Here is a 12,254-nt window from a genome sequence, read left to right on the forward strand (position 1 = left end):
TCAATTCCAGAAACATTCTCTCTCCAAAAGCCCAATGGCGCTCATTCTCTTCTGAGCCCTGTAGTTCGCCTGCAAAGCACTTTACATCCACATATGGGGTATTTATATAATCAGAATAAATGGGGTTACAAATTTTTTTAGGGGGGGGGGCTTTTTTTCTATTACCCCTTGTAAAAATGAAAAATTTGGGATAACACCAGCATTTTAGTGAAAAAATAAAAAAAATTATAATGTTACGTTCAATGAGGGGTATAGTTTCCAAAATGGGGTCACATGTGGGTGTATAATTTTTTTTGTGTTTATGTCAGAACCACTGTAATGATCAGCCACCCCTGTTTAAATCACCTCAAATGTACATGGTGCGCTCTCACTCCTGAGCCTTGTTGTGTGCCCGCAGAGCATTTCATACCCACATATGGGGTATTTCCGTACTCAGGAGAAGTTGCGTTACAAATTTTGGGGGTCTTTTTTTCCTTTTAAAATGTTTACAATGACATGCCTAAACTTTACCTTTTCATTAGGGGTAAAAGGAGAAAAAGCCCACCAAAATTTGTTAGACAATTTCTCCTGAGTACGGAAATTCCCCATATGTGGGCATAAACTGTTGCCTTGAAATACAACAGGACTCCCAAGTAAGAGAGTGCCATGCGCATTTGAGGACTAAATAAGGGATTTGCATGGGACGGACTCGGATACAAGAATTACACTTGCCTCCGATACCAAAAATACCCTCTGACAGTGTTTCCCAAACAGGGTGCCTCCAGCTGTTGCAAAACTTCCAGCATGTCTGGAAAGTCAATGACTGTCCGGCAATACTGGGACTTGTCTTGCAACAGCTGGAGGCTCTGTTTTGGAAAAAGTGTCATACGAGAAATGTTTTATTTTTATTTGGGGGGGGGGTTGTGTATATGTAGTGTCTTACCCTTTATTTTGTGTAGGTGTAGTGTATTGTTTTTAGGGTACACTCACATGGCCAGGGTCTACAGCGAGTTTCCCGCTGGGATTTTGAGCTGTGGCGGAAAATTTGCTGCGTCTCAAACTTGTAGCAAGAAACTCGCTGTAGACCCCCGCCCATGAGAATGTACCATGTACATTCACATTGGGGGGGGGGGGGGAACCTCTGGTTGCAAAAAAACACTGGTTGCAAAACACTGAAATAAGTAACAAACTCTGTGTTTTGCAACCAGTGTGCCTCCGGCTGTTGCAAAACTGAAACTCCCTGCATGTACGGTCTATCAGTGCATGCTGGGAGTTGTAGTTTGCCACAGCAGGAGGCACACTGATTACGAAATACTGAGTTAGGTAACAAACTTCGCAACCAGTGTGCCTTCAGCCATTGCAAAAACTACAACTCTCAGCATGCAGTGACAACTGTTATGCAACAGCTGGAGGCATACTACAAACACTCCCAGCACTACTAATACTCTTTGGCTGTCTGTGCATGCTGCGGGTTGTAGTTATGCAACAGCTGGAGGCACATTGATTGCAAAACACAGAGTTTGTTACTTAACTCAGTGTTTCACAACCAGGGTGCCTCCAGCTGTTGCAAAACTACAACTCCCAGCATGCCCAGACAGCCAAAAGACATGGTGGGAGTTGTAGTTTTGCAACATCTGGAGGGTCACAGTTTGGAGACCACTGTGCAGTGGTGTCCAAACTGTAGCCCAGCAGATGTTGCAAAACTTCAGCTCCAAGCAAAGCATGCCCAGACTGTGCCGGCATGCTGGAAGTTGTAGTTCTGCAACATCTGAAGGGCCAGATGTTACAGAACTACAACTCCCAGCATGCCTGGACTGTCTGGGAATGCTGGGAGTTGTAGTTTTGCAACATCTGAAAGGGCTACAGTTTGGACACCACTGCACAGTGGTCTCCAAACTGAGGCCCTCCAGATGTTGCAAAACTACAACTCCCAGCATGCCCAGACAGCCTTTGGCTGTCTGGGCTTGCTGAGAGTTGTAGTTTGGCAACTCCTGGAAGGCAGCAGTAAAGATCACTTACTGCTGATCTTTACTGCTGCCTCCGCTGCTGCCTCCGCCGGTCCCGCCGCTGCCTGTCCCAATCCCGCCGCCGGTCCTGTCCCGATCGTAGGTCCCGGCATCCTCCACCATCTCCCCCCCCCTCTCTGGGAGAGCTGGGAATTCAACTTTGACCTCCCGCCCCCCTCCTGCCATTGGTCAGTTTGTCCTGATGACCAACAGCAGGGGATAGGAGCGAGGTGGCAGCTGCCACCTCACTCCTATCCCTCAGGATGATCGGAGCTGCCTCTGACAGCTCCGATCATCCTTATTTTCCGGGCTATCGGGTCACCAGAGACCCGATCAGCCCGGAACCCCGCAAGTCCTTGTCATTAGTCAGTCACTAACTGACTAATGGCAACGATCAGCAGCAGGGGACCATTCTGATTGGTCCACAGCTGCATAGTGTCATCACGTTTCTATCACCATGCCAACGGACATGGTGATAGAAAATGTATTGGACGTTTATGAACGTCCATTTGCCTTAAGTTACAGGAAAAATGGACGTTCATAAATGTCCATTTTCTGGAAGGGGTTAATATGCTTTTTCGCAGGATTTGCTATAATTTTTATTAATTATACCAATATCTCATTTATATTTTTAAGAGGAGGGGAAAGAACAAAAAACAATAAGCATGCCATTTTTTTTAAAGGCTTCTAGTGTGTTTGGAAAATAATGTGCTAAATCGTAGGCTCAAACAAACAGCAGACCGAACAGAAGCTGATGGGTGACAAAAGGAGACCCTCCATCTAACTGAATGGGGTAAGCGTTGGACGCTTACTATTTTGTTTCAGTAAAAATTTTATATTTAAGTTTACTTTCAATTAAATAAACATATACTGAATGCTTAAGTCACATGTCAAATAAGAGTATGGAAGGAATATCTAAGAGCCGAGGAACGTGCTCTCGAATCACCCAAAGTGTAAGAAAAAGTGCAAACGTGTTGCACTAAAAAAAAAATGCGCAAAGGACGTGGTCTATCGCAAGCCCTTCTCTGACAGGAGAGAGGCCCCCCAACAAACCTTATCCTTCGCCGACGGACCAAAAGGTACCTGCAAGGTTCTAGGTTCGATGTCCCTTTTCGCCGAAGCTACTAAGGGACCACAAATGCTCCTGATATCCTTGGCGTTAACCAAGCTATCTGCCTGCAGGAGTAACCGGGGTTTTTGCATACTAACAAGCCTGTGAACACACAAAACGCAAAAAGTGACACAGTGACAAAAATAAATGAATGCGTGCAGGTATACTGCCTGGAAATCGGTCCGGATCTATAAAAAAATCCTCTGATCCTAGCCTGAAGGCCGGGAATCAAGAGGTAAGTGCCGCAATGTGAAGAGATCGTGGTGCCTGTGCTTCCACTCAGTGAGCCAATACTCCCAGTGAGTTTCGGCACCTCGGGGTCACCACTCCCCGAAGTACTAAAGTACCTTGGCTCTAGACCCTCTCAGCCTCAAGCAAGACCCGGAGGGAAACAGGTCACATCGGAGCAGCCGTCGAGGTGATTTCTCAGAACCAGCCCTGGTACACCTGTCCCCTCCATGCAGCACCCATCCGCACAAGCTCCACACCAGTGCTGTGGAGAAAACAGGCATGAAACTGATAAGAACAGATACTACACTTGATCTTAGCCAAAAGGCTGAGAAGCGAGGGATATCTAATATTGAAGGGGATCTCAGTGCACTATAAGGAAAAATAATTCTAGTGTAAAATGGAAGTGGAAAGTGGAAACAGTACTCCAACACACTCACTACGGGAGAGAGCCAGCCCGGATAGGTGCAGGACGTTACCGAAAAACATGGAAAAACAGAAGATCCAGTTCGGCGCAAAATTGCATCAAATCTTAGAACTTTATTCCAAATAAAAAGATATTCAAAGGAACACAGGTAGAACGGGGTGACGCATTTCATGTGAAGCCCACAATATTTGTACAAGGAGTTTTCAGAACAGATGTCTATTTATGTAGGGAAACCTAATCAGCTCAGGATTCACCTGGGCATAGAAGGGTTAACCCCTTTACAAACAGGTTAGTATAAACCATAATTAATTTATTGTCTAAAAACACATACAACAGACATAATAAACAATGAAAACTAAATGTCTATTTGTTGGGAATAAAGTCCTACGATTTGATGCAACTTTCTGCCAAGCTGGATCTTCTGTTTTTTCATCTAGTGTAAAATGTATCTGTTATAAAATGTAGCCATGATCTGTTTAGGTATAGGAAAAGTACATTTTAATGACATACTTTTTTAGATTCATATATAACTTGCAGGTTATTTGCATTTTTTCTTAACTAAAATGATTTCATTTGGCACCGCTTTTATAATGACCCTTGAAAAAATATTCTACTTTGTGTGATGAGAAGTGTTCTTGAGATAATAATATTCAGTTCTTTAATCTGAGATTCTCTTGGAGTATATTCGAAGATATGGCTAAATGCAGATAACATTTTTGTCGGAGAAAAGGCATGAACAGGAAATGTAAAATGCACACAGATCTATTTCACAAAGTATAATGGACCGTTCACTATAATTACTAATCAGATTTCTGTTTTCACATAATAGTAAGTCAAATGCAAAAATAATTATGCAATACATATTCTAAATAACAATACCTTCAAGAAACTTAGTTCTCTAAAATAAAGTAACAGAGATGTCATAGGCATTTAAAATGCATTTCTAGCCAAACATGCTAGTACATATCTGGCAACCCTTAAGTCAATCACTGTGGTGGTCAGCATATCTGAACAACACATGAAACACAGTTGAAGGCAAACAACATCAAACCAGGCAAACACCAACACCAATGACTGCAGCAGCCTCAGTGAACCATGCAGGGATGAAGAATAATTACATAAACAAAAAAGATAGAAATAAGCCAATACAAACAACAAAATGCTAGCAAATTTTCCAAAAAATCTTACCTTCTTCAGTCATAGTGTCATAATATTTTAGTTTTCCATATGCTCCAAGTTCTACAACATCATAGTAAAAACAGAAGATTAAGGCTCCAGAAATAAAAACACTTCAGGTAAATGAAAACAAGTAATAAAAATGTCCCATGTAATGGCTAGCGTTCTTCTAAAGGATATTCCTAACTCAAATTTCTAATTCTCAATGAAAAAAAAGGTGGCAAATCCTGTTGCTCTAGCTCATGGTGGTGGTAAGAAAGGGCATCTCTCGTGTTAATCTGTAGTATTATATATTTTGCAGCACCATTTCAGAAAACAAAATAAAATATCCCAGTAGATACTGGCACTTGTTTATATTTAACTTCTTCAGTTAAGCATATCTGTTAACATATTAAACATTTCTTTTAAAGGGGTACTCCACTGGAAAACATTTTTTTTTTAAATCAACTGGTGCCAGAATTGTAAACAGATTTGTAAATTACTTCTATTAAAAAATCTTAATCCTTCAAGTACTTATCAGATGCTGTTATGATCCGCAGAAAGTTCTTTTCTTTTTGAATTTCCTTTCTGCTTGACCACAGTGCTCTCTGCTGACAGGAACTGTCCAGAGCAGGATCGGTTTTCTATGGTGTTTTGCTCCTACTCTGGACAGTTCCTAAAATGGACAGATGTGTAAGCAGAGAGCAATGTGGTTAGACGGAAAGGAAATTAAAAAAAACTTTCTGTGGATCATAACAGCAGCTGATAAGAAATGGAAGGATTAATATTTTTTTAAATAGAAGTAATTTACAAATCTGTTTAACCCCTTCAGGACGGAGCCCATTTTGGCCTTAAGGACCGGAGCGTTTTTTGCACATCTGACCACTGTCACTTTAAACATTAATAACTCTGGGATGCTTTTAGTTATCATTCTGATTCCGAGATTGTTTTTTCGTGACATATTCTACTTTAACATAGTGGTAAATTTTTGTCGATACTTGCATCCTTTCTTGGTGAAAAATCCGTAAATTTGATGAAAAATTTGAAAATTTAGCATTTTTCTAACTTTGAAGCTCTCTGCTTGTAAGGAAAATGGATATTACGAATACATTTTTTTTGGTTCACATATACAATATGTCTACTTTATGTTTGCATCATAAAATTGACGTGTTTTTACTTTTGGAAGACATCAGAGGGCTTCAACGGTCAGCAGCAATTTTCCGATTTTTCACAAAATTTTCAAACTCAGTATTTTTCAGGGACCAGTTCAGGTTTGAAGTGGATTTGAAGGGTCTTCATATTAGAAATACCCCATAAATGACCCCATTATAAAAACTACACCCCCCAAAGTATTCAAAATGACATTCAGTCAGCGTTTTAACCCTTTAGGTGTTTCACACGAATAGCAGCAAAGTGAAGGAGAAAATTCACAATCTTCATTTTTTACACTCACATGTTCTTGTAGACCCAATTTTTGAATTTTTACAAGGGGTAAAAGGACAACATTTTTACTTGTATTTGTAGCCCAATTTCTCTCGAGTAAGCACATACCTCATATGTCTATGTAAAGTGTTCGGCGGGCGCAGTAGAGGGCTCAGAAGGGAAGGAGCGACAAGGGGATTTTGGAGAGTACGTTTTTCTGAAATGGTTTTTGGGGGGCATGTTACCTTTAGGAAGCCCTTATGGTGCCAGAACAGCAAAAAAAAACCACATGGCATACCATTTTGGAAACTAGACCCCTCAGGGAATGTAACATGGGATAAAGTGAACCTTAATACCCCACAGGTGTTTCACGACTTTTGCAAATGTAAAAAAAAAAAAAAAAATGTACCTAAAATGCTTGTTTTCCCAAAAATTTTTTATTTTTAAAAAGGGTAATAGCAGAAAATACCCCTAAAAATTTGAAGCCCAATTTCTGCCGATTCAGAAAACACCCCATATGGGGGTGAAAAGTGCTCTGCTGGCGCACTACAGGTCTCAGAAGAGAAGGAGTCACATTTGGCTTTTTGAACGCAAATTTTTCTCTGGGGGCATGCCGCATTTAGGAAGCCCCTATGGTGCCAGGATAGCAAAAAAAAAAAACACATGGCATACCATTTTGGAAACTAGACCCCTCGGGGAACGTAACAAGGGGTTAAGTGAACCTTTATACCCCACAGGTGTTTCACGACTTTTGCATATGTAAAAAAAAAAATTTTTTTTTTACCTAAAATGCTTGTTTTCCCAAAAATTTTACATTTTTAAAAAGGGTAAAAGCAGAAAATACCCCCCAAAATTTGTAACACAATTTCTCCCGAGTACGGCGATACCCCATATGTGACCCTAAACTGTTGCCTTGAAATACGACAGGGCTCCAAAGTGAGAGCGCCATGCGCATTTGAGGCCTAAATTAGGGATTGCATAGGGGTGGACATAGGGGTATTCTACGCCAGTGATTCCCAAACAGGGTGCCTCCAGCTGTTGCAAAACTCCCAGCATGCCTGGACAGTCAACGGCTGTCCGACAATACTGGGAGTTGTTTTGCAACAGCTGGAGGCTCCGTTCTGGAAACAGTGGCGTACCAGACGTTTTTCATTTTTATTGGGGAGGGGAGGGGAGGGGGGCTGTGTAGGGGTATGTGTATATGTAGTGTTTTTTACTTTTTATTTTATTTTTTGTGTTAGTGTAGTGTAGTGTTTTTAGGGTACAGTCACACGGGCGGGGGGTTCACAGTAGTTTCTCGCTGGCAATTTGAGCTGCAGCAGAAAGTTTGCGGCAGCTCAAACTTGCAGCCAGATACTTACTGTAATCCTCCGCCCATGTGAGTGTACCCTGTACGTTAACATTGGGGGGGACATCCAGCTGTTGCATAACTACAACTCCCAGCATGCCCGTTGGCTGTCGGTGACTGCTGAGAGTTGCAGTTTTGCAACAACTGTAGGCACACTGGTTATGTATCACTGAGTTTGTGACCTAACTCAGTGTTTCACAACCAGTGTGCCTCCAGCTGTTGCAAAACTACAACTCCCAGCATGTACGGTGCATGGTGTACGGTGACTGCTGAGAGTTGTAGTTTGCAACAGCTGGAGGCACACCGGTCGTGAAACACTGAGTTAGGTAAAAAAAAACTCTGAGTTTCACAACCAGTGTGCCTTCAGCTTTTGCAAAACTACAACTCTCAGCAGTCACCGACAGCCAATGGGCATGCTGGGAGTTGTAGTTATGCAACCAGCAGATGCACCACTACAACTCCCAGCATGCACTTTAGCTGTTTATGCAAGCTGGGAGTTGTAGTTAGACAACAGCTGAAGGTACACTTTTCCATAGAAAGAATGTGCCTCCAGCTGTTGCAAAACCATAAGTCCCAGCATGCCCATAAGGGAATGCTGGGAGTTGTGGTGGTCTGCCTCCTGCTGTTGCATAACTACAGCTCCCAGCATGCCCTTTTTGCATGCTGGGAGCTGTTGCTAAGCAACAGCAGGAGGCTGTCACTCACCTCCAACGATCCTCGCCGCACAGGTCAGTCCCTCGTCGTCTCCGCCGCCGCAGCTGCTCCTGGGGCCCCGATCCCAACAGGGGCGCCGGGGATCGGGGTCCCCAGCACCCGGGGTGCACGTCCCGCACCTGCTAACGTCCTCCGGAAGAGGGGCGGAGCGGGTGCGGGAGTGACACCCGCAGCAGGCGCCCTGATTGGTCGGCCGGTAATCCGGCCGATGAATCAGGGCGATCGTGAGGTGGCACCAGTGCCACCTCACCCCTGCAGGCTCTGGCTGTTCGGGGCCGTCAGAGACGGCCCCGAACAGCCAGTAATTCCGGGTCATCGGGTCACTGGAGACCCGATTGACCCGGAATCGCCGCAGATCGCTGGACTGAATTGTCCAGCGATCTGCGGCGATCGCCGACATGGGGGGGCATAGTGACCCCCCTGGGCAATATGCCGGGATGCCTGCTGAACGATTTCAGCAGGCATCCGGCTCCGGTCCCCAACCGGCTAGCGGTGGGGGCCGGAATTCCCACGGGCGTATGGATACGCCCTCGGTCCTTAAGGACTCGGGATTCAGGGCGTATCCATACGCCCTATGTCCTGAAGAGGTTAAATCTGTTTAGAAAAAAATATTTTCCAATGGAGTTAATTAGTTTAATGTCCATGTCATCCTGAAATTTGAGTTTCCACACTGGCCACTGAGCTCTTACAGTAGATTAACAATTTAAAAAAAAATTGTGAGCATCACTTTCAGCAGTCAATTCTTTGAAATATATCAGAGGCTTTTTATGTTCAGGTGCTTGCTAAAAGGATAGAATCACTCAAGCAGTTTTGATGCAATTTTTGATGCAGTTTTTTTTAACCAAAGCCAGGCTAGCACATTTCATACAGTACACAGACATATAATTATATATGCAATTGTATATGCATATTGAAAACTATACTGCAGTAGAATGAAAATCAGCACTAGTTCATCACGAAATAGCATTTCGCTTATGGGAAAAATTTTTAAATGGTATGGATGAGAACTAAATGTTGAACTATGACACTTAGCTTTAAACCATCACAGTCTATAATAGATTAAAAAATCTTAGCCACTTTACATAATAATTGCTTTTCCCTCAAGATCACCTTACCAAATTAAACTATGACTCCATAAGACTAAATACTCTTGATATTTGCATATTAAAACTTTTGCAAAACTCAACACTAAAACCACACTTCCTTAAATATTCTTGACTGTACCATGGATCATTGCAGATGATTTTAAATCATGTGAGATAGTTTGCTCCAAATATTTAAAATCTTACACAGTCTCTACCTGACTACTGCACATACTACAGTACTATGCAGATGATCCTCCCTATGCTTCCTTAAAGGGGTTCTCAGGTGGAAAAATATGTTTTCAAATCGACTGGTGAAACCTTGGCGTGGTGTGCGGGCTCAGGTGTGTCCTTCATATAAGGATATACTGGCTAATGTCTCAATTTTACATCAGTTTTGAGGGTTAGCTAATGTCATTGTTTACATCTGCCACAGGAGTGAATCCATATTGTGATCCATAGGTGTGGGTCCTCCACTCCAATGTAGGTGCACAACTGCACTTGGGGTTGAGCACCTTGTATCACCTTAGATCATGCTAATCAAATCGACTGTAGCCAGAAAGTTAAACAGATTTGTAAGTTACTTCTATTTAAAAGTGTAGTAGTTCTTTCCAGTTTAACCATGGTGCTCTCTACTGACACCTCTGTCTGTGTCAGGAACTGTCCAGAGCAGCAGAGGTTTGCTATGGGCATTTGCTTCTGCTCTGGACAGTTCCTGACACGGACAGAGGTGGCCGCAAAGAGTCCTGTAGTCAGACTGGAAAGAACTACAGAACTTCTTCTGTAGTATACAGCAGCTGATATGTACTAGAAGAGTCAAGATTTTTAAATAGAAGTAATTTACAAATCTGTTTAACTTTCTGGCACCAGTTTATTTGACATTTGTTTTCCACTTATCTTTCACCACCCTTTAAATAACTAGTCATTTATTATTATTATTTATTTTAGAGTATCAAACATGACTGAATAAAGTAAGTTACCAATCTGGTGTGGGATGAGGGGGGAAGCAATCTGTCACGTATGCTGCTCTCGCTGGAGGATACTTTAACTTAAAGGATTAAGATATATGTATGATATCCTATCGCTATGCCACCAATTTGGCACATTCACCCTCTGCTCCTGTAGGCATATACTGCCTAGAGCCAGTGGAACACTTCAAAGCACACACTTCCACTACTTTTGGTAACATACCACTGTTCATAGGCCCATGTGCCCCTACCCTCTTTGGTCTTTTCTGCACATGTGAAGAAGAAAAAACAAGGGAACAGAGATGGCGCTATATAGTGCAATTATTTCCAGTGGATAACTGTAAATACAGTAAATGGATGAATCTCCTAACCTTGGAGGTACAACACTGTGAAGCGCTTTGAATAAATAGATGTTGGGAGGCAGCCGGCCGTCGATGCCATTGCCACAATTGTGTGGGATACAGGTAGACAATCTGGATAAGGATGACAGTACTGTAGAGGCAAACTCTGCTTCCACACTCACTTTCACACACATCGCAAAAGGCCCTAAATAAGAGAGGGATAACCCTGCCCACAAGGGCTTACAATCTACAAGGTGAGGGAGGGGAGAAGTTGGGTTTTGATGATTAGTGAGAGTCTGATTAGTCAGGTTAGTGAGTTACAAAGTATAAGGGAAGCACAGAAGAAAACTTTAAAGGAGATATCCAGTGGTGAAAAACTTATCCCCTAACCTAAGTATAGGGAATCATTTTCAGATCGCAGGGGGTCCGACGGCTGGGGCCCCCTGCGATCTCCTGTAGGGGGCCCCGACAAGCCAGCGGGAAGGGGGCGTGTTGACCACCACACGAAGTGGCAGGCTGACACGCCCCTCAATACAACTCTATGGCAGAGCGCTCCACACCAGATGGTTGTGTGGGAAATGGACAAGAGGAGAGCACAGGAAAAGCTGCTGTAATTAATGATGCCTGTGCATGTTTTTTTCATGTGCAAGACCAGCCTGTTCTCCCTAGACCAACTGTCCAACTGCTAACTTTTTGTTTTATGGGTTGTCTACTCACCATCTGTAATTGAACCAGTTAATGTCACTCCAGCATATTTCAGTAAAATGGTATCCTTGTGACATGGACCAAAATCTAAGGCATGAAAGGAAAATAATGCAGTGCTCAAACAGCAACCTTGTGGTATCCTTAACCAGGACCAGGCGATTTTTCATTTTTGCACTTTTTTTTACTTCTCCCCTTCTAAAAATCATAACGCTTTTAATTTTGCACCTACAGACCCTTATAATGGCTTCACCTACTTTATATCAAAATCTGCGGCGAAACAAAAAAAACTTTGGGGTGAAATAAAACAAAAAAAGTAAAAACACCATTTTGTAACTTTTGAGGGCTTCCGTTTCTATGGTAAAAATGACACCATGAGTGGAGTGTAGGTTTCTTTCTCTACACTTTGCTTTTTTTTTTTACACATGCTCTGATCTGTCTGGTTTTCCTCAGCTGAAATCATCCACATTTTATGTGGAAACCTTAGTGAATATGTAGTTTTTTTGTGAAAGTGTAGGGAACATGCCCCCTTTCAGAGACCACGCCCCTTTCCCTGATGGCCACACCCCTTTTTTGGGTTTTCTTAGCAAAATGGAGAGTTAGTCGGGTTTTTTTCAATTCTGGCGCAAAATCTGGCGCAGACAGAATTTCTGGCACAATGCGACAAAATCTGGCGCACAACCCAACAAAACATGTCGGGTTTGCAATAGTAAATGAGGGCCCATATACAAGGATATCCAATTTATGTAGATTTTACTTTATTTTACTACT

At 42.7% G+C, this 12,254-nt stretch overlaps 1 protein-coding gene and 1 non-coding gene across 9 annotated transcripts in view; both read right to left on the reverse strand.

The window, feature by feature from the left end:
- Nucleotides 1-12,254, reverse strand: part of SLC24A2 (solute carrier family 24 member 2) — a 548,887-nt gene that overhangs the window by 139,257 nt on the left and 397,376 nt on the right. For 7 of the 8 annotated variants that reach the window (XM_056519994.1, XM_056519975.1, XM_056520005.1 and 4 more), the window contains one exon: nucleotides 4,940-4,990. The exons of the other annotated variant lie outside the window; for it this stretch is intronic. In XM_056519994.1, the coding sequence (XP_056375969.1) occupies nucleotides 4,940-4,990 (51 nt within the window). The remainder of the gene's footprint in view (nucleotides 1-4,939; nucleotides 4,991-12,254) is intronic. 8 annotated transcript variants of the gene reach the window in all.
- LOC130342317 (U2 spliceosomal RNA) lies at nucleotides 3,473-3,664 on the reverse strand. Its single transcript, XR_008881988.1, has one exon. It is a non-coding gene; the product is annotated as a U2 spliceosomal RNA (small nuclear RNA).

This window comes from Hyla sarda, chromosome 1 (genome assembly GCF_029499605.1).
Source record: "Hyla sarda isolate aHylSar1 chromosome 1, aHylSar1.hap1, whole genome shotgun sequence".
NCBI classification, from domain to species: domain Eukaryota; kingdom Metazoa; phylum Chordata; class Amphibia; order Anura; family Hylidae; genus Hyla; species Hyla sarda.